Raw genomic sequence first — 27,176 nt, forward strand, 5'->3', positions numbered from 1 at the left:
ACATGAGCTATTCCTTCAGGACAGGGAAAAGCATTGCTTCTGAGTCACGTATTAGGAAAAGGAATTCATAAGCAAAGAAAACCACATATTTGCAATAAAAAGCTATGAGAATTGATAAAGTACAAGCTGACAGTTGCCATGAGTAAAATTAAAACAAGCAGTAAAACTTCCCCAAGAACAAGAAGAGAACAGGAAGAGAAGGACATTGTTATGCAATGCAAAGCACAAGATTAAAAACAATTCTAGAGTAACAGGACCCTAAAAGATCAGAGATGGCTATACTCCATCTAACTCTGGTCTGCGGAATGAGCCCCAACTATTACCCAACAGCTTCAAAGAAAAGCTCATGCCTGGAAAGAAATGAAAAAATATTAGAGAGCAATGTGTTAGGTGGAGGGGGCTCTCTGCTAGAGCTGAAGGGAAACAATGAATTGCTTTTCAAGTCACTAACTGGGCAAAACCTTTTCTTGTGATGGACTGAAAAGAAGCACACGAGATTTTACACTAAACACACCATTCTTGTGACCGGTGGATGACACCAAGTGCCTGGGCCAAAGAAAAGAAAAAAACACCAAAGAACAGAAATCCTTTCTCTTTTCAAAAACTATAATGCAAATAAATCATGAAGGAAAACTTACACTGAAATACACAAATACTGAAATTGGAAAGATCAGTTTAATTCCCTTTTAGGGCATCAGCACATGCATGAAATTTCTACTTTCAAGAAGATCACACAGCTAATAATTTTCTGCTTTTAGCCTCCAAAGAAACCTACAAAACACCTCATCTTGACTGAAACAAAAATAGTATTTTTCCTCTCTTGTTGCAAGTTCAAAAAAAAAAAACAACACAAAGAAATTAAAACCTAATTGTAGTATCACCTTACTGTGGTTTCCAAGGTAAAAAATTGTATAGAAAAGCTGGCAATAAAATGTTTCATAAACAGTGTGTTACAAGCAGACAACCAAGGAATCCACCCAAGGTAGAGTACAGAATCAATGCACTTCAGAATACCCAGTGTAGTGGCAGGAGTGAGCAGAGAACTCAACCAAGAGGAGGGAACTGAACTGAGTTTTGGTTTCACATTCCAAAAAGGCAGCAAGTAAAATATAGATGCTTTCATAACCAGTTTCTGAAAGCACAATGTTCTATATTATCAGTTCAACAAAAAGTTTAATTCATCCTGAAATTAAATTTTACAGGCTATCATTTTACCAAGAAAAATTGATTATTTCAGGAGGTTAACTTAAAAGATTTTTTTTTCTCTTCAATCCCAGCTTAAAATGAAAATTCAATTATAGCAATAAATACTTGTTAATATACATTTTTGTTTAGCTATATCGCTGTACTTTTGCTCCTTCTGTAGGAAAGGACTATGGTAACTAAACCTTTTGAAAAGCTTCTTATCAGAAGAGTTGATGCCCTGTACAGACTTTCACACATGATTTCAGCATTTTATATCTTCATCAGAAATGCTTATTTTGTTTAAAAAGATAAAGCACAGACCGCCTTCAGCAAGTGCTTTTTAAAAAGGACTAATGTGCAGAATATCTGATTATCTGGGCAGTAGATCATTCCTGTTTCCAGAGACTTTCCACCACCAGAGGCTTCCCACCACTTCAGATTCACTGCTTCCAGAACACAGCAGTACACTAGAGAAGTGTACAACCCTCCTTTCTTATAAGCATCACAAACTGACCAAATTCCATACAAAAAGCTCTGAAATCATGGCTTTCTTAAAATCTGTCCTGAGATACTTTCCCTCTACCCCCAGTGAGGCTAATAAAATGCATGTACCACAAGCAGTAAGAGGAAATTTTGCAGCTTGATATGGAAACCTCAAACTCAGTAAGAATATGAGCTGATAAAATTTTCCATCCTAATGTGAAGGTCAAGTTGTCAAAAGCATCTATGTCTTCTAATATGGAATATAGAATATATTACTTAAATAACAAACACTTCAAGAAAGTCTTCAAACCTAGTTTCACTGTCCCATGAAAGCTCAGAAAGTAACAATTGCAGATAATAATGTCAATAAAAACAAAAAGCCTTTGACTATGATGAGAGAACACCTGGAAAAACGTAGATGGTATCAGCAACCATTCGTAAGTATTTGTAACAAACAGAGGAAACGCTGTCCAACACCTTTATCTCAGCAGTGAGACTTCTGTTTTATAGAACTTTTTCTATTACAAGAAAATAGGTAATAAGTCACTACTACCTGATATGCCTTCATGATATTGACAGTTCCTTCTCCATTCTGGCCTGGGGATCCTTGGCTCTGTAGCAGATTTCTCACCGTTTCCTCCATTCTAGAGAATGAAAATATTTATATAAATCAACTGCATGGAACAAAATTTAGAGCTGCATTCAGTGTTTTTGTTCTTTACAAGAGCCAAGCACATCCACGGCTACCATGAAATTAATATTTAAAGGAAATCCTGGCCTTATAATGTTCTCAAACTCCATGTTATGAATAACACATTAAGAGCACTCTTTTATCTCTGAATATGCACAGTAATTAGGTGCATTGTTAAAATCCTACTGTAGATCAGTTACAAAAATTAAAAACAAGTATTAGCAACAAGCTCACCTTGTCAACACTATAACCAAACAACATGATAAAATTACTGTCATTTAGGAACAAAATCAGTCAGATTCAAAAAGAATCTGCTGTGTTTCTAGCCAATTGTCAGCTTTGCGCAATTTAGACAGACTGTCAAATACATTACCAGTATTTACTCTCTTTGATAGGTGCAGCAGTGTGTGCCAGTACATTTGTTTATGGAGGCACAGCTGCTCAATACATTCACCTCATTGCCCTTTCAAAGGGATGTAAAAAGCAAGTGTTGTCTACAATCTGGTATTACCATCTCAGGAAAACATAATCAACCTTGGTTCCATCAGTGAAAAGAATGTTTGCACTCTCATTTTGGAAGGTGCTAATGGCTATCATCAAAAGCTGTCTTTGATCTTCCTCCATTCATTGAGCATGATAGAGCTAAGAACAGCACTAACCCTCCTGAACAGAAGGAGCTCTGCTCCTTCAGACAGCAGGACCACTGTAGGAACTAGAGAGGTAAATAAAGGTAAATAAAATCCTACAGGCAGAGTGGATGTCACTGAGAGTGATCGCATGTCCAGTCCATGCGACTGAAGCAGGTTTCACCTCTGCAAGTATGGGTAACAAGAGGAAGAAGATCACAACAGAGCAACAGTGATGGACAAAGCAAGGAAGAAGGAGGGTTGGAGGGTTTCAAGACAGAAGTTGGAAAAGTGACATCCAGCTGCAGCTCCTAATGCTTCTCCCTCATCCACGTTCTCACTCCCATGGCACTTCTTCAGCTGTGCAGAAGCAACAGTTTTCCTCATCTCCATTTTCACATTTTCTGTTCTTTTCCTTGAAGCTGCCTCAGTCTGGAGACACAGCTGGAAAAACAGCCCAGCTTGGAAGAGGGCCTGGGAAGGGACAATGCTATGGGCTATGTGTGAAGTGACATGCAGGCAAGAGAGAAGGATTAACACCTTGCTCCACATTGCCAGATAGGCTGCACACCAGCAGCCTTGAAAAATGCTGCTACTCCCAGGCACATCAGACTGGAAACTGCCTGCTGCTGTTCATTTCTGCGCTGCCTGGGGAAACTGGGACCTTCTATGCACCATTCTCTGCAAATGCAATTGAGCAGAATTATTATTCACAGCATATCATATTTTTTTTTAATATTATTTCTAAGGTAACAATCCAGTGAGACAGCAAATATTAGCTAACTGCTCTGGAGAAAGGCCAATAGCATTATCTTTATAGAAACTATGTCTGCCTCAAAGCCTTTCTGCTCTTTCAGTCTTATCAGAATGAATGGTGTTGGCTAATTTAGCAATAATATGATGTTTTACTGGGTTTTCTCCTTGCAAGTCAGCCAGCTATGCTGCTTCTTGAGAAGCTGATGCTGTGAAGTATTCATTCTGCCAAGATGCCCACTGACATTTTCCTTATTCGTACGATGGGTTTTTTGTCATTGATGTGCAGACTTCTACATTGCCAGAATGCCCACATAACAGTTGGACCATCTGTTGACCGAATGTGAATAAAAATAAGCCAGGTCTAATCTCTAGTGCAGACAGTGGTGCAGTTTTTCAGTTGCAGATTGCAACCATTTCCGCTCACAGGCTGACCTTAATCAGACTCCCCTTACACAAAAGAATACATCTTTTTGGTTCATAATGTTATATATTTAGTCCTCACTGAAATATTTCCTTTCTTCATATACTTACTATTTCGTTTTTGAAATTGATGACATAGTATAATTCTTATTGTCATTACTATGTTTCTATACACGTACAGAAAATATATCCTACAGAAAGCTAAACAAAATTAAAAATTAAAAATCAAAGAAAGAGTGGGTTCCACTTTCACTAAAATGAGACCTTTTTCCATTTAGGCCTAATAATATTAATGAAAATGAAGTTTAGTTACATATCAGTACCACCAATAAACCAACTCAGAATAATCTTGAAAACTTCTTGAATTCAATAGGTCACTTCACCTTCAATCACATTCAGGACAACAGACCTGTCCTATCTAACTGCCTTACAGTGTCTGGTTCGCACACTGTCTCATGTGCCAATTAGAAATAGCACTGAGCAGCACATAGATTTCTAAACAACAGAATACAATTTGCAACATGACAAAGCTCTCATTTAAATGCAGTGCAGTCTTCTTGTTTTCTTTGCTGCTATTATTACACTTTTAGAACACTGACAGTCATGCAGCTGAACCACAGCTATAGCAGAGATACCGCCCATGCTGTCATGTCACTATAAAAGCAGCAAGGAGAGAAGATCTTGGTATCCATGGAGCATCCAAAAAACAGAAAGAGCAAACCAGTTTCTGTCAAATATCGTGTATAAATATGCTTACAGTCAGATTTACTGTAGAGCTCTGATGAACAGTGCTCATGCAGCTCACAAGCTGCTGCTTCTTCACCAACACCCCAGTTTGCCATTTTATAGTTAGGATTGCTTAACCAAACATGACACAGAGTAATAACTGAGGCTTGCTTCCCATAAATCAGAATCTCTGGAGCTTGAATTAATGGCACACTAATTAAAAAGTGATTGCTACATTACAAACTATAACAGTTTCCACAGTGTTAAAGAATACAAAAGTTGTAAACTGAACATAAAAAATTATAATAGCACGCTTTGTTCCCTGAACAAAGCTTCCAGAGGACATATACATTTTGGGAGAGAAACACTTCAGTAAAGGCTATCTCCACACACCACAGGGGACCTTTCCCCCTTCTGGTAACCACTAAGGTCACCTACTCTTATTTATGGCTCTAATACGGTGGATGGACCAACTACAGCATTAAGCACTTGCTTATCACAGCCAGCATAGCTATCCCCCATGCACGTATTCTGTCTGCTTACTGGCTGATGCTAGAAAACCTGTTTTGTCAAGGATTCTGTGTATCTTACATAACTATCAAGCTGTTACAATCTGCAAAAACTCTCTCTAAATCTCATTATTCTGAGACATTCAAAAAGTCTACTTTTTTCAATCACTTTAAGAACATTTATTTTCCCCTTTTTTAGTGTTAAGTGTCTATTCATCTGAAGTATCTCAGTACCATTAAAATTCCTCTTACATTTATTATTTGAATAGAAAATTGAAGTTTTCTTTAACTGAAGTGTTCCTTTCAATTTATTAAAAAAAAAAAAAAAAAAGATTTTCTTCAGGAGAAAAACAAATGAAACCCATGTTTGAGACAAGATTTAAAAGTTTCTTGTCAAAACGCCAGAGCAGAGAAATAGTCCTCTACCAGCCCTAAACCAAGGATAAATTTCTGAAAGCATTAAACAGAAGAAATGAGGCACTCTGAGACTAGAATATGCTCATGGAATACAAGAGTTTAAAGAGCATAAAATATTAATGTTACTGTGGGAAGCACTATCAGGTTCTCATCCAGAATATTATCTGCAATTGTGATCATCAGTGTTCGGGAGCGGCTCACTCACAGCGCATTTGCTGAAAGGCAGCTCAGAGGTTGTTTGCAGGAGCAAGAACTTGTGTTGTGAGAAGAGATGGAAGAACGGATCTTCCTGAACCTCAGAGAACAAGGGCCTACCATGGCATGACTTCCACAAATGAATCAGTGTGAAAAAGTAAAATGGGAAAGAAGACTACATCAACTTCAGGTCAATGATTGATAAAATAAAATGGAAGCTTAGTGGTTTGAAATACTTACAAATAAAGTTAGCTGAAATTAGAATGTATTTAATCACTGAAGAGACTCTGAGACTCTGAAACTGTTCTGCCAGGCACGGTAATTGGATGGAAAACCTAAACAGCTTTAAGACAGTTGAGCAGTTTATGAAATTAATTAGATAACAGAGTCAAAAGCTGACGAGTTGAATTTATGATTCAAAGGTCCTTGCCTCCTGTAACAAAATCAGTCATTCCTACATTTTAATTTGTAATTTGTCCAGTGCTGCTGAGAGAATATAAGGAAATCGATCAAACTGCAACGTGTAGCATTTGTTTTGCTCGTGTTTCTGCATGTTTCCAGGCACGAGGGCCAAGGGAATCGCTGGAAAAGACAAAACGTTGTTCCCTGGCTGTGGAGCTGTGCAGTGGCCATGGATGCTCAGGCCTTCCCTGTCTTGTTTCTGCAGCTCGGATCTCGCTCAGAAGCCAGGACCTGCCTCAAGGACCACTGGGCTACAGGATACTTGCTTGTTAAGATTCTTGACAGTTTCTGACTGCCCTGCTGCCTCCATCTCCTGCCTGACCCAGCTGCTGACATCTCTCACAGTTTGCCACAGTAATTTCACATGTGGGGGATTTTATCTGACCAACTCTTCACTGTACAGCACATGTTTTTATGTCCTGTTTCACTGCAGCTGAAACTCCTTCTCTTCTCTCCCCTGCAGCATATCTCTTAGAGGTGTTTGATCTCTCCAGAACTGAAACCTTTTCTTGACAAAGCAAGCTTTCTTTGAAATAAAGCTTTTCCATAAATACTGATCTTCAATTCCCCTTTTAGCAGAGGGACTACACACTGTATATCCTTCCCTCTGTTCAGCAGCATCCATGCAGCCCTTTTTACATCTCTCCCTTCAGGGGACAGGTAGCACGTAGCTGTTCCTGCTCCAGAAAGTGCATGACAGTTCAACCCCTTCTCCTGTGACCTATTTCCTTCAGTATCTCTGCAGGCTGGCAGCTGCCTTTTGCTAGGTGCTATCACCTCCTCTCTTCATCACCCTCAAGCTGAGGTGACAGAACTTGGTGGTTATTTCAAAGTCACAAGAATTCCTCCAACTTCATGCTGACTTACAGCCTTACAGAGATGTGTCCAAAGCTTTCTGCAGACATTGCAGCAGCTGAGGTTTGCATTTCAGTCTTTTCCACTCTTCCATGTCATGCAGCAGGCACACAGCTCTTTTGAAAGCCTTAGAGAAAAATACTGGTAACAGTTCCTCCTGCATCTTCAGCTTAACTTAGTTCTGTGTACTTTAAATTCTCAAGTGGGTATCTTCTTCCAGCTCCTGCCTGCACAACAGTGATGCTTCCTGCCTCTCCCCTGGGCCATCTCCAGATTTAGTCTCTTCATTCCAATATTTTGAGTTACAAGGACTCCAGGCCTCCCTGGAGATGTGGCCTGGCTTTCAGGTCCTTGAGCTCTCTGGCCCTTCGTACAGACTGACCATGGACTAAGGAGCACGTTCCCATGTTTTCTCAGCCTTCAGCCTCTTTCAGGCCTTTCCCTACATCCCTGAGCATTTCCAGGAGCTGGGAACCAGGTGGCATTTTCACCAGCTGGGCTCTGGTTGTCTCTTTTCAGTCTGCAATCTGTTAAACTTTGGTGGCAGACTGCTGTGTTCCAGTCCAACCTTCCAGCCCTCTCTCTAACCCACAACACAATCAAACAGAAAGCTTCTCTCTGACAGCTCTCAAACAAATTTGTTTGCTCACTCATGAACAGTTTCAAACTGGATTTGAATCACATCCAGATGAGGCTGCCTGCTCTCCCCAGCTTTCTCTTGACCTGGGCTCATCTGTTCACTGAGGTGAGTTCTAGCTGTGCCTACAGCCCCAAAAACCTTGGCCCTCCTATGCAAGACTTGGAGATACCAGGCAGACATGATCTCTCCTTCCTGGGGCTCTGTCTGGTCCTGTTGCTCCCAGGGAACCTGCAGCACAGTGTCAGAGCGTTACCTTGAATGGGCAGGTAGCCTGGAGGCTTACAGCAGCTTCTCCAAATAATTGAGGTATTGAAAACGGATTTTATAAAAAGCAAAGAGAGAAGTAAAAAAAGATACATGATAAACTTTAAGGAGAAATGACAGATGGGAAATGTTGAGGCTCTAAACCCCGTGAGGTTTTCTCTGCATTTTCAGTTCTGCTTAGGATACGACACCGGTACATGCCTTAGAGCAGTGTGCTAGGCAAAGCCTACAGAATGCACAATATCCAGCCTTAGGACTTCAGTTAGAAAATAAAGTAATATCCTCTACAGCAACAGAAATACATATATAATGTATGAATTATGCTCATACAGTCTGCTCTCAGTAAGGGTATACCTCAATTCACAAATACTACACAAATCTTCCTCCTGCAGCACCAGCCCGGCCTGTTCCCCAGCCCAGCCTCTGAGCAGCCAGCTCAGCCCTGTGGCATCTCTTAGTGGCAGATCCAAACTGCATAAGCTGATGCTAAAGCATTCTTCTGAAAACATACTCAAAACCTACTCAAACTATTGCCTGCAATGCATGCTACTTACAGAACAGCTACACATATAAAAATACCAAAGCATTTTGTGCAAGATGAAGAGAACTACTGTTTGGCCATGCCAGAATGGAATAGGTCTCAATCCCTACTAACAAGGGGAGAAGAACCCTTCCTTCAAAAGCAGAATCTCCTCAGCTGCTCCCTCGAGTAGACCATCTCACCCTTGAAAACCACAAGGAGCTGAAGCACTGAGCACAGCATTTACTTAGTTAAACCACTGATGACTGAACCCACTGTAAATTATAAAGGTATCCCTAAGATAATATCTATGTCTTGAGCCTCAGATAAGTTGTGTAGCATTTTGAAATGCCTCAGCATTGGCATAGAACTACTCCCACACAAGTCTGAACTCCATTATCATGCAATGGCAGAGCTGACATTCTCTGAAAGTGCTCTAACGACTGTCTGAGCCAGGAAATGTTGGAAATGTTTCCACCGTCTCTTTCAGCCATATAGATTTCACTCATTAAACATACCTAGAGCAAAAAGTTTCTGCGCTGCAATAGAAACCAGTGATAATGTTTATTTCTGTGTTGCCAGATAGACAAATGCCATATGGACTGTATGGGTGTCTTCCATCACCAGGCCCATGTAAGATTTTGTAAGCTACAGGCATGGAGGAGGATTAAACAAAATACAGTCCAAGACTAAGCCTCACAGAAAAGCTTCTTACAGGCAATGGAAAGGATTTCTCGAACATTAAACTGTCTCTCCTTCAATTCCCCAGTAACACTTTTTAGAACCTTAGGAGAGGAGATATTTTCATTAGTTGTAAGTGGATAGAACCAGACATGTAGAGAAAGCTAATTCTCGTGTCAGCTTAAACATATGCTCATAAGTTAAAATTTTATTCACGCTGGAGGCAGCAGAAATAGCTGCAATGTTTCAGCACATCCAAGAGCATCTGAAGAATTTCATAAAACTGCACAACCAGACTGCAAGTGTTTCTAATTTCAAGTAATTAGTTTTTATGCCCCTTCATCCCCTTTTGTTATATTTTAAGTAATTATTTGGTTTTCCATATTTGCAAATATACAGGTAAGTGAATGGCTTTATCTACCAGCTCCCCCAAACACATACTTAATTTTGTACATATGAGCATCCTGAAACAAACTACTCCTGCTTTAAAGAACCTGTGAGTATGTAAGGCCACTCAAAACCAAAAAGATTTGGGCTGGTACTAAAACCACCTGTGTGTTGATGTAGCTACGTAAATTTGTTTGTGTTTTCCATGAATAACTGCAAGGATGCATGGAGGGAGGCAGGTTTTGTGGGGTTGGAGCAGTACAGTGAAGTACAAGCTGAAAATAGGGACTGTCAAGGTGAGCATTTGCAGAACTGCCCACAGTGCAAACCCACAGTGCAAAACACTGCAAGTGGTTCTCCTGCATTTTCACACTGCACAGCCCATCACGAAACTTTTATGCTCAAACTGCAAAGCATCCAAGCATCTGAAAAAGTCCTATATGTTAAACATCAAATTCATGGAACCAATAAATCACAGTATTTTCTTTACTGTACTGTTTTTCCCCTAGATATCTGCATCCTCCCTGTACATGTACACCACTACTGGCAATAAAATACATGTTTATATTTGGAGATAGATTCATTCTTTCTTTTCCTTCACAACACAGCTGTGAGAGCTCTTGTAGTAACAGTTCCTTCATAATTCACACGACTGGGAAATCCATTGCAACAGACATTTTCCCATTAGCAAAAACAACCACAGTAAGAATCCAAGGATGATCTATCACAAAGTGGAGTTTGTTTCTGCAACTGACAGATCAGATTAGCTTTAATTATCATAACTCACCATGTGCTAACAAACACGGTTATTCTATTAGGAAGATCAGTGATGTGAGTCCTCATCCCAGGACATACCAGAACTCTCCTCGTAAGTGCTCTGAGGCCCATAGCTGTTGTGCCATGATTATGCAGGTTAACATAACATACCACATTGACATCTTACAGGTGAATAGGAAGGCACAGCAAGGTTAAATAATGCAGCTAATATTAGTGTTAGAATCCAGGTCACCAACTGGTAGCTGTGCTGGTGCGAGCAGCAGGTGACACCCTCTTTGCTTCATATTGTTCTGTGATATGACAACAAATCTCAAGCTCCTTCCATCAGCAATTTGAGCTCTGTGTCTTACAAAGTTTGGAGTAACTTCAAATAAATTGGCAGTTTTCCTGTCTCTTTGCTAACATGTTAATGTTTCACACATTTCAATGAATAGCTTATGCTCACATAACCTTAAACAAGCCATTCAATCTGGAATGAAGCATGGCACCAAATACTTCGTTCTGTCTTTTTACCATTCTGACATTTCTACTCTTCCACATTAAAATGAAACCTGGAGGATTTGTGGAGCTATATAAAGAGATTTCTATATCTCACCACTCTACAATTGTTTAGCAATTAAAAAAAATGCAAAACGTTTAAAATATGTAATTCTTTTGATTAAGTGGATAGAGAGCATGCATATTATTGCTGTGCAGAAAGATATAAATTCTTTTGATTAAATGACTACTAAATATGCATATTGTTAAAGTTGTTCCTGAAGTTTCATTACATTTAATTCCATGCAACATGCCCCAGTGCCTTTAGAGCCAAAGACTGGAAAATTTACTAAATTCTTGTGCTATTTTTCCCCTTAAAAACTATTTGTGAGTTTAATGCCTATAAAAAAAACTACCAACTATACAGCGAACTGGAATCTAAAAAAATAAAGATTCAAGGGACCACTCCTGGTTTAGATTCACTACAACTTAGGTTAAAAAATCAAAACCACAAGAGAGGCACCAGCCATTTTCTGACACCGTACCACCTGCTGCAAAGGGGCAAAAGCCAATTCCTGCCGGTATTAACTACCCAGGATTCAAGTGCATCAGGAAAGATTCCCACTTTCAACTGAGATATCCCCCCCTCAAAATGGATCACCTCATCAGATGTTCACAGAAACAAAGAACAGCAAGAATCAACACAACTGCAGAAAACACAGACTGCATCCCAAATACGAGTTGCCTAAAAATACCTTTAAAGACAATACAGAGTCTTAATAATTTCTTTTGATCTTTTCCACTTTGGTACTCAGAGTTACAGTTTATAAAGACTAAAATTATAGAAGTGAAAAACAGAGCTCTTCAGTTCAGCCATCCTGAAAGCCTCCAAACCTTCACACACAGGACAAGCAGAGGTGGATGAAATGTGCAGCACAGCCCTGGAAGAAAGCAGTTTCCTAATCTCATGGTGCACAGCTGAAAAGCAGCTTGCCCTTCTGGAGGTCAGACTCAGTAAACAGCAACATACACCTACTACCAAAGAAACCAAAGATGTAAAACGTCTCTCCCAGTCTGAAATTCCAAGTGCCTAGAAAACAACCACGAAAACACGTCATGTTGGAAACACAAGAATAAAGGCTTACAGGTTATAGATTCCTGAGCTATGGCTACATTGCAAAAGGGCCTAAACAATAAATAGAAGGTTGGAATTATGGCCTCCAAGGGCTTAATTACCTGTGTCATTAGGTAGTGGTAGTCTCTCTAAAATGATACTGACTGCTCTTCTACAACTAAGCAGTTGATAATGAGGTAATAAAAAATACATGACAACACACAGAGAACAGGGCTGGAATAGTGTCATAAGGAACATCATTAGTTTTGATGCCAATGAACAAGTAGGGCTGAATTAAAACATTTGCAAACTGTTCACAAAAAAAAAAAAAAAAAAAAAAAAAGAAAAAAGTATTTGGCCATTAATCATCTTCAGTGTTCTTCCTTGCTAGATGTGCAATACTTACAAAAGCAAAGCAAAGAAGGAATGAATATCAAGGTGTGAATAAGATGCAGGAAGAAAGAGTAGCAGCTGCATTAAAAAAAAAAAAAAGGAAAAAAAAAGAAAAAAGCAAGGACACTTATGCCTCTCTGTTAAGTGCCATAAAGCACTTTCTGAATATTTCTGATCACATTACTCTGTCAGAGCTATTATCCATTGCATGAAGCAACAACAGGAAACAAAAATGAGATCACACATGCTCAAAATGCCAAATTCTACACTATTGAAACTCACTCCTTTCAATTGCATTCTCTTGGAGACTAACTGAATAAAAATGTGAAAATCAGTTGTATTTCTCTGCATATAATTTGCTCTGAAACATACAGAAGGAACACTGTCTCTTTTGTCCTCACATACGCTCTCAATTTTCCTCTTTCTGAAGTTATTTCCCTGGTAGCAGATGCAGTGTTTGAAATCTCTCTTGCTTCTAAGTTCAGGAGGAAAGCTGTATAATGCCAGTAACCAGATGAGAAGATGAAGGGACACTTCAGAAGGATGGCCACTGTCAATATGGAAATAATAGCAACAGGAATATAAGGTTGAGTAAAGGGATGTGGAAAACTTGTGACTTTGGTTCTCAAAGTAGAGCAACTGGACAAACTAAGATTTGGGTCAGAAGAGAGAAAGAAATGTACAAACAGATGAAGTTTTGAGAAAGTCAAAGAGTGAATGGAAAGGAAGATCCTTACGTCTTGTGTAAGGAGCACAAGTAAAGAGAACAACAGAATAAACGATGTAAGAGAATTTTAGAAAAAAAGAAGAAAAATACAAATGTAAGGAAGCAGAGCAGAATGGATCAACAGGAAAGGTAAACATAAAAAGAACAGAGAACATCTAGATATCTCTAAGTTGAAAACGTTCAATTATTTGCAATGTAAAGGAATTTCATGTGCAAAAACAGGAGAGCTGTTAGCAGGGACTTCCAACAGAATATCATTTAAGAAGGATTTAGAGAAGGATTTTTAGTCTCACTATAGCCCTGAATGGACAATAACAACATCACTCCCTCCCCCCTGCTCAAGCACTCATTCTTTAATCATCTATCTTCAGCACAGCACGGGATACATTTTAAAACTGCTTTGCAGGATTTTAGCCATGCAGCTCCCATTGTGTTTAATGGGGATCCTGTGAACAGAGCTCTGTATAAGACTTTCGAAATGCACTCCAAAAATCTCTAAACAATGCACTAGTTGAACACATCCTGTTTACTTCTCATGGCACACAACTAAAATGAGACTAAGATTAGGTCTTTTATATGAGTAGTATTTATTAGGGAGTTCATCAGTGTTTCCTATTAGGTCATTTTTCCTCTCTATTTAGCACAACTATTTAGCATTTCCTTTCTTCACAGTATTTACGCCAATTGGTAAAACTCAAAGTCAACCACACTTGCTTCAGAAAGGAAGATCCAACTGTTAACACATCTGCCTGAGAATTGAGAAGCACTTCTTTAAGACTTCACGCTGTGATAGGATACCTCTGTGGCTTTGTTTCAGATTTTCCTCTGAAAATTGATTTAACAATTTCTACCCCATAACGGCTTTATGGCGATAATAAACACCAGTGAAGCATTAATCAAAGATTCATCAGACACAGGAAAGAAAGAACGCTCCGATATTCATCTCCTCTCTCCCCTCAAGAGGAGGGCTGTCTCCATGATCATGCCTGAGATAATATGAAAGTTTTGAGAAATGTAAATTCTCACCCCCTGTGCTCTATAAAGAAAATACTTTGGCTTCTGTGCTTTCACCTTTCAGAGGCAGCATTCAAAATTAATCCATGAAGATGCAATTTTAATTAGTTTTCTTGCACCTGGACAGTGGATCATATTCCATCATGCTTTGCAATACGATCCTATGAATAGCCTCAGCTACATAAAAAGCTTCAGGTATTTCAGTTTCAGGGGACAGATCTTCAATCTCTACAAAGCAGAACAGAATTATTCAAGAGAAAAGAAGGCTGGTGCGCTCATTAAGCAACAGTTTATCCAAAGAACAGCAACAAAATAGCAAACGGAGCCTACATTTCTGGCTTCAGAAATGAACATCAGATGTACTAACATCAACAGCTCACTATAAATTTACGTTATTACCTGTCCCATGCAACTTGTGCTACCATGGAAGCAGAAGATTGTATTAGGTGTACAAGTACTTATGCTTAGATAACTCAAAAAATAGGGCTCAGCAAAGAAAATTCTTTAGTCATGAACTGATTGGGCACATTTTTTCCAGTCTTATACAACAGATACTGGACATAAATGTCTGCCATTAAAATCTGGATAAATACCTGTAAAGCAAGAAAATGAGCATTTTGCAAGACTGAGTTTGTTAATGGAATGCAGAGAAATGAGATGACTAGCAACTACATGTACCAGCTTCAAACTGTACTAGCATGAATTACTGCAAAATCGAATAACTTTGGGTTACAGTTCATTTCACAGAATCAGAGTCTTTATGTCTTAAGTGGAGAAAGAGCATGAATTTTAGCTAATCTGGTGGAAACAAAGCTTCATAAGCCGGCTATACTAAGAAATAATTTAGTAGTTCTCCTGAGGGACATTTTCCTCTTCTAAGCTAGAACCAACACAAATAAAAAGATCCTTCTGAATCCTTAATTAAACAACACAAAAAGCTGTAAGAAAACAATCATTATCTTATAATACACCATTACAAGGCAGGAGACCCAATTTAGATATCAATGTTTGTGAGGGGAAAGGGCAATAACAATAAAAAAGCTGAAAAGTCCATGAAAGAGAGGCTGGGTTGGGTACGTGGGGAATAAGGGGATAACCACAGATCAGCAGTGCTCAGAGCCTCAGCTCTAGCACCTCCATTTGTTCTTCAGAAAAGAAGGACATCTTCCATTCATCACAAGCAGAAATCCAACACAGGGTGGGTAATCGTGTGCATGACAGAGGATTCCATTAGCATGAGAAAAAGCTATGTCAGGTATCTCCTGCACCTATGGCCAGTCAGGGAGGAGGTGATTCCAGGCTTGTCAAACCAATGCAATACAACCTGTCAATGTAGGAGATCTCCTAGAGTCCTGCTCATGATAGAAAAAGACGACTCTGCTAAAAAATAGCACCCAGATCAGATACAGTGCTTCTGTTGGTGTAGTAAAGCCACACAAGCGAGGTGCTGTGGACGCAGATCTCCCTGCTAGCTCTCTTCACAGCAAAGACAATTCCAGCAAGTAATGCCATCCTGCAGAAAATCTAATCTAGGACTGACTGTAAAATGAAACAGAATTACCTTCCATTATCCACATTCACATTACTTTTTAAAATAACTGCTACAACAATAATTTGTATTATCCATATTTGCCTGTTTTATTAGTATTTTCTAAACAACATTTTCATTCCAAGATTATGATAAAATAAAGATGCTGACAGTATTTTTACCAGCACAGTGTTAGCACCGTATTTTTTTTTTTTTACCTTTGTTAAACTCATTGCTAATGAGCTAATCTCAAAGAAATTCCAGATTAATAAAAGGAAGACTAATATATTTTTGTTAATCTTCATTATCCTAAACCCACACTTGCTGTTCACACTACAAAGCACATTGCATGTTTTGAGAAACCCCTTGGCCTGCAATCCACATTGTTTGGAATGGTATAAATTATAAATCCAACAATATTTGGAATTGCAGAAGGAGTATGTTAACTCATCTTGCAATAAAGGCCACATCCATATGTAAAGCACGGGCTTCATCGTTTTGGCATTTACATTAGTCTAGAGCGAGGAAGGGAGCCAAATCTATCTTGGTGGGCTGATCAATTCCAGCATCTGACTCCTACCATTGTTTAAAAAGGACAAATCTTTTAAAATTTGAGTAAATACATCTTGATTTTATAAGTTATAACCTCATCTCTTTGACCAAGGGGAAACTTCCAAGATTTAAAACTCATTTGGGAGCAAATCTTTCAATTTGATGGAGAATAATAAAGAAAAAAGCTATTGTATCTGCACATAAAATGACTGTTTAACCGTCTACTTACTATTGGGATCCCAGGCTGCTGTTACAGGAATTGTTTTAATAATGTACCAGTAGTACAAACTTGCCTTGTAATAAACAAGTCTTCAATTATGAATATAAAAATCAGATATTTCTATGCTGTCTAGAATATTTCATGATAACAAAGGTATCTAATATTCCTTTATTAGTGTAAATTAATTTACCATAATGACAGTGAAAAAGTCAAACGTAATTCTGAATTGTTCTATATGTCAAGATCTGATGGTGGAAATCTGTGCTTAAATAGCATCTATCACACATTCATACATCTACTGCAGTAGGTTTTCACTACTGGAAAGAGGATGGCACACTGCAGTTTGAGTCTACCTTTAACAAACACAGGTTTCATAAACTTGGGAAATAAAGCCTGGGAAACCAAAGACATTTTAACAAGCCATACAGTGGGCAACCAAGACTAAAACATTCAAAGTAATGCAGCACTTATTACACTGTATTTTGTCCCAAAAGCTTCTGTAATATTAATCAAAATAAAAGGCACGGTAAAAGTGAGGTAACTTGCCTACAGCCAGTCAGTCGAGGGCTCAAACTCTCTTTCAGATTTCCGTGACAGAAATGTCTCGCTGGGTTAATAATTTAGTCAAGAACAAAACACAGCAGCCTGGGTTTGCCCTTCATTACCAAACTGCACCAATTACACTTTGCTCCTCTTTTCCACTATAATTTAAAGGCATTCTTTATTATCTTAGTCTTATGTGTAGACACAACATAAACTCTCTGGTTTGGTTTAATCTTTGCTCCAACTTCCGAATATTTAAAGTGTAATGCAGAGTTGAAGTGTAAGTTTTTCCTGTGTAAGCAGTGTATTTTTTTCTATTACTTTCTCTAGCACGTGGACAGCACATGCAGAACAGAATCAGAAATAAAAATCAAATAAAAGTTAATTATTTGTGTTGTCTTAGCAAGGCCTCCGTACAACCAAAGATATGATCACAATACAAGGGAAATGTACATAAAGAACTACAGGGAAGCTAACAACAAAAAGGAAGATTCATTTTCCTAAAGTTTAGGGGATTTTTTTTTTTTTTTTAATCAATTAAATTTGCAAGTAATAAAGCCAGGCACATGCATGACTTGTTATTTACCCAGTGAAGATTTACCTCAGCCAGAGCAAACAGGCTATCATTACACAGAGGGAAGAAAAGCCATGGGTGGATATGAGCTGCACCAGCAGATTTAACTGCTGGAGTATTCCCAGAGCTATTATATCTGTCATGCTCTGCATTCAACTTATATGGCTGAATTTACTCCTGAGAGTTCATTTTTTGCTGAGAAATCACTCAGATTCCATGAAAGACAGCAATATAAAACCTGGACACAGAGGAAATATCTACCAAAAGGGTGTCTGGTCTTTAACACTAAGTCAGAGTCATTCCTTACACAGAGCTGCTCACAGTGTCCACCCTGGACACAGAATAAGAGCACTTAACAACGTAGCACTTGTTGAGAGATGCATTGCTGGTGGATACTGCTAGGTCACTGCAAGCTGCAGTCCAAGCATCAGTTTGGGCTTCAGAGCAGTTTTCAACTGAGAAAAAACTCCATGCTAGAATTCAAAAGCTGCTGGACAAAAAGATAACACTCACCATTACACTGCACTCGCAGTTTTAAAGATGTGGCTTATCACATATGTGTGAAAAGCCAAGAGATAAAGTGAAGATACAGTCTGGTTCAACTTCTGCGGTCTTTGATCAGTGCTGGAAAATACTGTCTTTTCATTATTGTTATTAAATAATCTTCTAGTGGTACCTTTGTTACTTCAAAGTTTCACTGCCATTTTGATTGAGTGCTGTTTACACTATTTGCTAGTATTCCTTCCAGTACTTGAAGGGAGCATATAAACAGAAGGGGGAATGGTTGTTTACAAGGGTGGATAGCGATAGGACAAGGGGGAATGGTTTTAAACTAAGACAGGGGAGGTTTAGGTTAGATACTAGGAGGAGGTTTATCACACAGAGGGTGGTACAGGTTGGAACAGGAACACACTGGAACAGGTTGCCCAAGGAGGCTGTGGATGCCCCATCCCTGGAGGCTTTCAAGGCCAGGCTGGATGTGGCTCTGGGCAGCCTGGTCTGCTGGTTGGCGACTCTGCACATAGCAGGGGGGGTTGAAATTAGATGAATATTGTGGTCCTTTTCAACCCAGGCCATTCTATGATTCTATGATACACCACTGAACATGCATTTTATCAGTTTTGCTCCAATACTTTCATCTTCATGCCCCACTATTTAATTCTTTTGGAAGCTCAGTGCCTGCACTACATGGCTACAACGTAGTGCTGATATTGCTACACATGACAGCAGATTTAATTTACTCAAATATAGAGCTAACCTGAATTTTAAGATGAAGTTAATATTTAAAGCAAAAAGTAGCAAAGAAGAAACAATTACCAAGAATATCATTTCAGAAATTCTGCTGGACAGTTTTCCTTAAATATTTTGACTGCCTTTATTCCTACAGTTATGAAAAAGATATCTCAGTGAATTAGCATTACTTTCAGGAACTCATGATTGCACTTGCTTTTGATCTACATCAAGCTCTACAAAAAGCAAGTTTGGGGATCTTAATGGAGTATTTTTCTAACTTCTGAATTAGATAATAAATGCATACTCTACTTAGAAACACTTAAAAATCCATTAACGTGCTCCAATAATATTTTCCAGGAGATTTCCCAACAAGCTATTCTGCATTATCCTAAAGATGCACTTATCCCTTGTAGTCCACCCTAACTCTGACCACAGGGTGAAACACAGCCATCCCTAGAAAAGTACAAATCCGTACTGGAAATAAGTGGGTGTTGATGAAGGCTACGACTGAAAGTGATATAAGCCTACAACATAATTCCCATGCTGTTAACTCTTCAAAATTGACAACAGAGACACAGTATCTACAAACTGCAACAAGCATGAAAGTGACCAAATCCCTTTGCATCTACCTCCTTGCAGGGAGCTTAATCAAATACATTTAATTGTAATTACAAGGGACTTGGTTTCAATTTAATTTTAATTATTTGCAATGTGTACACACATTCTAGAAAAACCTCGTTAAGATGGCTCAGTCAGTTTGTTTCAAATTGGACCTGTAAGTCTACGCTTACGACTATCCATCACAACTGCCACCCGTTCATTCCAAAGGTTCAGATTAATCCCTTGCTGCAATCAATTCAAACTAGTAAGTAATAATGAATGAAATTGTGCTCCAGTTGTGTAAGAAAGATCTGACCAAACAAGAGAAAGGCTCTTACTGCTCAACAGTTTTGTTTCCCTTGCTGCTTCCTACTCTTCATTTAGGACAGTAAACTATGTCATGGGGATGCTACCTCCACTGTTTCCCTCAAGGAAAATGGCCTTCAAGTTCTTTGTAATCCTACTAGAAGCAGAGTACTGCAATAAAGAAGAAACAGATGCTCTGACCTCAAGTTCAATGGCAATAGGCTGATTTTTGTATAAAGCCTATCCACAATACATTAAACACCAATGTCTTGCTATTTTGCTCTGAGGAACAGTACAATCAAATGTTGTTCAGAAAAAAATCCTTCAGGTAGCACTGTTATATTTTTCATTTCCTCCTCTTCCACCCCACTTTAAACATTCTGTTTCTCTTTTCCTCTGAGTAATGGAAGACTAAACAACTGCAGAAGAAACAGCATTTGTAACACAGTACTGTGATTAACTAAGATTTTTCAGTAATGAAATTGTTTTTTCTTTTAATCTTGCATCTGAAGAGGCAGCATTTGCTTCTTTTCCCACTACCTGGGATTTTTTTATAACATGAAAATCATCGGCATGTTAAATTCACTGGTTTGAAGACAACAAATGCAACAAGACCTGCGGCATGAACAGGAGTCTATTGTACAAAAGCACTTCTGTGAAGTCAGCCAAAGCTAAATCCTGGGGTTCAGCTGTAGGTCAGTACACAGCTCTTTGCAGCCCATGTAAACAACTGCACAAGAGATCAGCACTATCTGAAAACCTTATTTGAAATCCTTATTTACATACTATTAGTAAATGCAGCCCTTGTTTTCACGGGATCCCTAAAAATCACACTGCCCACATGTTAAGTTTTTTGTATATTAGTAGCAATAGAATCACAAAACATCACTGACACATTAATTTCCCTGGTCATAAAGAAATTCTGTTTAAAAAAGAGTTACTTTATTCTCAAACTAAAATTAACAGCATTGCAGTGAAAAAGTCATAGAAGATCTCACCAAACCAAAAACCAAACGTCATACAACCCAGGTCCTAGATTTCACTTCCACAGGTACTTGCCTGGAACCACTCAGCGCATGTTCCTATCCTGTTTTCACTTTTTATTAACAGACTCATCAGCTGGGAGCCATTACAGAAGTCTGTTGTTGGTTGGTTGGTTTGTTTGTTGCCATTCCCTGCAAAGTGCCTGGGAGGCTTTTTCATTCTTGCAGGAGCTGTTGCCCAGCTTAGAAACAATGCTGAAAGCAGATGAATGAATTGTGGAGGGTCTAAGCTAATTCAATGGAATGCATTGAGATCTAGGCAGATATTTTGGGTGAAATATCTTTACGACCAAGTCAGGTGCATTGCAGTAGCATTAACTTCAAGTTAGAAGAGGAGAAAAGCGAGAGGAGTTTGTCTTCCAACTTAGAAGAATCCAATAGATTATTTCAGAAAAACAAAAGATTTACACTCTTTTCACTGTTTATACCTACAATTCAACCACTGCATCTTCCACAGATACATACTGTGACTAACAGTAACAGACAACAGCTTCAATAAATATTCACACACCTGCATTAAAGACATGAAAAATCTGTGATATGTAATGTAAGTAGGAATTGAACAGCTTTAATTGTATTCCATGAGAAAACGTGCCCAAAAAAGGTTTTTACAAAGCACTAGCATCACTCTGTAGTAAGGAATTGTTAGAAAATAAATGGATAAAAGTACTTGAACTATATTGTGTAACACAGTTAATAAGGTTCAGTGATTAGGCAAGAATACTTTTCTCTTCACTGCACCTATCATCTCATGTTACTATTCATGCCATTAGGTAGCCCTAGGTCACTCAAATTCATTTTCACTAGGTAACGTTATAACCTTGCAGGTATTGGAATCAGGCATAATGAAACAAAAAGGTTAATTGTGCATTCTGTCAGGATCATGAGGCACCAGGCCATGACCATCATTTGCCTGGTAAATCTTATCTTGGTTCCTCTGACATATAAGCTGTTTTTGACTGAACAGTATTTTTTCATTTTCTAGGTTGCCTAAAGGATAGGTTTCAAAATAAAGTATCAGTTTTAGGTTCTTTTGCTTATACCTTGGCTTTTCCTATTTTGCTTATACCTTGATTTTTCCTGTCCTATTCCTAAAATACCTAGTTTTGGCAATGTCTAGTGTATTCTTGTAGCTCTCCCACCTCCTATTTAATCAATATATTATTTGCTTTTGTAGTTTAATTGTATTATGAGCCTTGTTTCTCCATGCCTACAAGACACAAATCATATCAATAATATGTACTTAACAAATTGTATCCCCTGCTGTCAGCAATCAAGACTCAAAGAGGCTTGTGCACAATATAAATAAGGTTGAAATGTTCAGAATACCAGTGAATTCTTATTATTTCAGCCAAATTCAAGTGAAACAAAGAAGGAGAGCTCATCCTTGCTAAGGACAACTTCAGATTTCATAGTTACAATCACCGTGAGCCAGATCCCCAAGAGAGCATGTGTGTACAATGTTCATCATCGAGGAATGTGACAGAGCAGAACTGGAGTCATTGATGGTTACCAGTTTTGGTGCACAAAGCTATTGCTTACACCAGGCACGGGAACTCAGCAAATGTAGTCACAATAAGCATACTTTGAGAGTCAGAAAGGCAACAAAGACCTTCTATGCCATAGCTCTGGAGTTAGAACACATTCAAATGAGCACAGCCAGTTCCCTAAGTGGTCGCAGCACTCAAGCAGGAGATGAGGGCAATTTTTGTCCAGAGACTGCACAGTCATATGGATCGTCATGGAATGATCTAACTTCAGAAGAACTGGGCTTTTGGGGAAAGAGAGGAGCGTACTTCCATGAGCCAGCTGGGGGACCCTCCTGAACAGCATGAGAAAGCAGCTAGGCTCCCTCAGTCTGAGCAGCACGGAGACGCTCTACCTTCCAGTTCTGGCCCAAGTGTTACCATTGTTAAGCAATCAGAAAGGAGGGCCCCCTCCATCATCAATTCTCCCAACCCATTTAAAGATCTATTTGAAGCAGTTTGCCCATGGCACTGGTGTGTGCATGAGCTCTGTAAAGGGATATGGCCTTTCCCACAGCTCTAACTGGAGTCTCACTCAGCAGGAAGGCTTTATGAATCACCCTCCAGAGACACCTTTCATTGTGCATTATGAAGAGAACCTGGGTGTCTAATTAGGGCTTGTTTATTCTCTCTGCAGGTAAGTTTTAATTTCCCTTTAAAAATTCTTTTTACTTTTTTTTTTCCTCTCCATATTATATTCCAACTATATAACAGACCGACACAGCCTAGAGAAAGGGGAACTAATTCACACCTTTGTTCCTTGAAGGCAGTGAACTTTCTTACTTCATTAATTGGAGACTGTGTACGCACAGGAGCAGCTGGGCAAGGATATTAATATTATCACTCTGCTCCAGTAATTAATAGCAACTCCTCTCACAGCACTGATAAGCTAGGAAACACATTTCATTCCTTGTCCTTTTGTGCTTGTGAAACACCGACGGAAGAGAAAAAGGTACATGACTCAAGCAGTGACCTTGTATCAGGACTGTAACTTCTCTAAACTAACCCAGAATCAGTATGGAGCCATTACAAGTGTCCAGCAGTAAACAGTATGGGACATCCACTAAAATTTTAGAGAGCATGCAGCTCAATGAGGCATTTCAATTTCATCACAACCCTTTATTAATGGCAATTATAGCCTGAAAGATGCTAATGCAAGGCACTTCAGAGACAAGGTACTTCAGAGACTAAGCAAAACATTGTTCAGTTTTGAAGACTGAAGACATCCTAGTTACCAGTTTCCCATTCCAAGCAAAGATACATCTCCTGAAATTTTAGTGTCCTTCTTTCCCTGTCACTTTCAGAGGTAACTAGAAATGGAAAATTAGGAACAACTTCACTTCTCCTGTAGATGGAATAATTTAGATTTAAAATTCCTCTTGTAACTATATTTTCTGAGTTCATTTCCATAAATTATGTAAATTACAATTCTTCTTTTATTCTACATGGAGTAGTGAAACACACATCCATGTGTAGCTTACACAGGTAGAGGAAAAGCCCAAAGAAGACAGACACTGCCCCAGTTGCATATCATTAGTGAGACACGCTTTGACACTGTTGGCTGGAGAGAGATGAATTCTGGTTCATCAGCCAGAGAGGCTGACTGTATCTTGAAAGTGAGGTATGAGAGCAAAATGCATAAAGCTCTATCTGGACGCTGACAGAGCTCATAGAAAGAAAAATACATATCAGATTCTAGACTTCGAGATCCTCAGAAGATGGCATAAGAAATTTGTGAAGTATTTTAAGAAAACTGTCATTGGCCTAAGACACATGCAAATCCTGTAATCACAGAATCACAGAACAGCTTAGGTTGCAAAGGAATGCTCTGGGCTGAAAGGTCATCTCCAGTTTGATGTTCTTTAATAAAAACAAGGTAATAAAGAAGCAGAATTTTGGTTTATGCTTCCAGTGGGCTATGACTTAACAACATCAAACGAAATGATGAGTTTAAAATTAAAGACCTCCCAGGAGTGTATTTACAAGTTGGCTTTTTTTTTTTTTTTTTTAAATTAAATTAGAATTAATAGCATAAAATGTTGATTGCCAGCATTCAACTTAAAGGAGATAGATGATAAATCCTCTGAAGAAAAAAAAAAAAGGGGATTAAAAAAAAAAAAAAAGGGATGAATAACCCTTTCAAGAAGAAAAAACAGGATATTAGCAAAGAGTACACTGAATGAAAACCCACTGGACTGCTACATGTTTTCTTGGTGTTCGTTTAGCTTGCTATTAGTGATTTCTGCTGTGATCGCCATCACTATTAAATCAATAGGATTTCTAAAGGGAATGAAGTGGCCTTTTCCAATAAAAGCAAACAGAAGTTCTCTTTAAAAAACAAAACCAGACAACGGAATTTGATTTTTTCCACTGTATAGAACCCTCCCACCCAGTGCCTGCAATCCCATGAAGCAAGGAATGGCACAGACAATGGGCTAGGACATGACTGAGCAAACATGTCACTGGAAGACATCTTTCCCTGCCATCAGTATCATGGCAATCATAAATCAGAGTGACAAGCTGTAAAATATTTAAATGGCCAATAGGTTTGAGTAAAATAATTGTCAGTAATTTTAACTACAGCAGCAACTATGTGGAAAGTTTAAGTAGCTGTGAGGAAAAGCCTGTGACACAGAAATACAAAGCTCTGCTGAAATCAGAGGACAGTTTCTCTCAATGGAATAAAAGTTAAGAATAAAATTAAAATCTCAGATACTTAGTAAGGATACAAGGTTCACATGAAAAAGGATAAGTATTAATTCTAGATGTCATATTCATGTACATGGCAAAGCTTTTGTTTGTTGCCTTTTAACAAAGGTGACAATGGGCAACCAATCAAATGCTAACCACGTATTAACATTACTTTCTCCAACGTCAGCCTCCACATTCATCCGAGCTGGAAGACATTTGCTTTCCTCACTTGTGACTTCCTCTTTAGCAACAGCCACAGGGAATGTTACAATCAATATTGACATATATATTTCAACACAAAGACAGGATTCTGAAGTATCACAAAAAGCTGCTTTACATGCAAATTAATGCATGTTGATGAACTATGAAAGTGCAATGAGGGTATAAGAGAGGTATCATACAATATCCACTCACTTCTATTCACATGAAGTCTAACAGTATGCCTTCACGGGAGAAAGATGACAGCCACAATTCATAGACTTTAGGTTTTGACTTTTGTTGAGTCGCTACATGCTTTCTTCCTACTTTTATATCTGTCATTAGAAGAGGTCTATGTTCCTCAGTGGGGGGGATTCTCAAGCTAAATTAATTATGTATCAGATTTGTAAGACAAAAACATCCTCAAAAAATCTCCTACATACAATGTGAGAAAGCAGTACTTGGTTTTTTTTGTTAAGTATCTTGGTTTATTTTTCTCCAGGTGGTGCTTAGCCATGTATGTCTTCAGCATCCACTGAAATAAAATACCTGAAACTATAGATTAAACAAATTTCATTTTTAACTGCAAGTACACCTAACAGCAGGTGCAAGCATATCCCAGTCTCTGGATAAAGCGATGATCCTCTTCCAAATCTCAATACATTTGGACTTTGCTCTATACTCAACCAGGCTTCAACGTCATACTGTAGAATCAACACTAGATATATTCAGCTGCAGAATGTTGCAACAAAAACTTTTTAATGCTCTTTACTGTATTTCACATAATCGATCAACCTTATGGCAGTTATATAAAATGTTTTGAAATAGAGCTTGGAGGGTAAAGCTGTGAATTATGTCTACAAAAAATGTACATATTTCAGCAATTACATGTTATAGGTGGGAACTAGCTAGACAAACTTTCATGTAGCCCTCTATGGACAAAATATGTGAAGTTTTCTTCTGGTTTGTGGGTTTTACCCTTTCAATTAAAATAGCTCTCTAAAAACATCTCAACTTCCTATGTTTTTTTACAGACTTATAAGTAGAACTCCTGATTAACTTGAAAAAAATTTGTATGACTAACTGTATAAATTTTGATATCCTCTATGTAGTCTCTCCATTTTTGGAGCTGAACATGAATGGTTTTGTTTCCAGAAAGGTTTATAGCCAATGAAGTATCTCTTGAGAGCAGCACAGCAGCATGAACTCAGAGGGCCAATTTTACATCAGGTGACTTCCAGGAAAGAACAAAAGGTGTTCATGATATTTTAAACACATGAAAATTCATCACTGATAGAATTTGGTTTAACAAATGGGAACCTTTGAGTCAGGCTTAAATTATGATTCAGAATACAGATGAGAAATGAAATGCAAACTTCATCAATCAAGAACAGAAAATTCATGAATTAATTTTAGAATGATGACATCAAAATCTGCCCTATTTGTAATTCTTTGAGCTGCACAGGTAAGTTCTTGCAAGTCCAACATGTGAAAGCTTAACACATGAAAGGTTAAATTGAAGAAAACAAACCTACACAGTGATTTCTGTCAGAAGCCATTAACTTCACCTGCAAAAAAGCCACTCTTGTGGCTGAAACAATACCCAAAGTACAGGTTACCAGTTGGGAAGAAAGGCTACACACTTATCACAGATTTCCTCTGTTAGGATTTTGTGCAGTGGTGAGACATACAGAAATGCATGTAGGCTAATTTTTCCATTTTACTGCTGCATTATGCCAGGTGGGTGGAATGTACCCATGTAAGCAGCCCTGCTGGAGTTGTTGGATAACCATAATAGTCATTTGGAGAATGACCAATGAGATTAAACGTAATTCCTGGAATT

General features: G+C 38.5%; 1 protein-coding gene across 6 annotated transcripts in view; it reads right to left on the bottom strand.

The window, feature by feature from the left end:
- NCKAP5 (NCK associated protein 5) overlaps positions 1-27,176 on the bottom strand; it is a 192,181-nt gene that overhangs the window by 124,975 nt on the left and 40,030 nt on the right. For all 6 annotated transcript variants that reach the window (XM_042827394.1, XM_042827393.1, XM_042827395.1 and 3 more), the window contains exon 3: positions 2,222-2,312. In XM_042827394.1, the coding sequence (XP_042683328.1) occupies positions 2,222-2,312 (91 nt within the window). The remainder of the gene's footprint in view (positions 1-2,221; positions 2,313-27,176) is intronic.

Source organism: Centrocercus urophasianus, unplaced genomic scaffold, assembly GCF_019232065.1.
Source record: "Centrocercus urophasianus isolate 14NV4802_14NV808 unplaced genomic scaffold, USGS_Curo_1.0 seq_28, whole genome shotgun sequence".
In the NCBI taxonomy this organism is placed as follows: domain Eukaryota; kingdom Metazoa; phylum Chordata; class Aves; order Galliformes; family Phasianidae; genus Centrocercus; species Centrocercus urophasianus.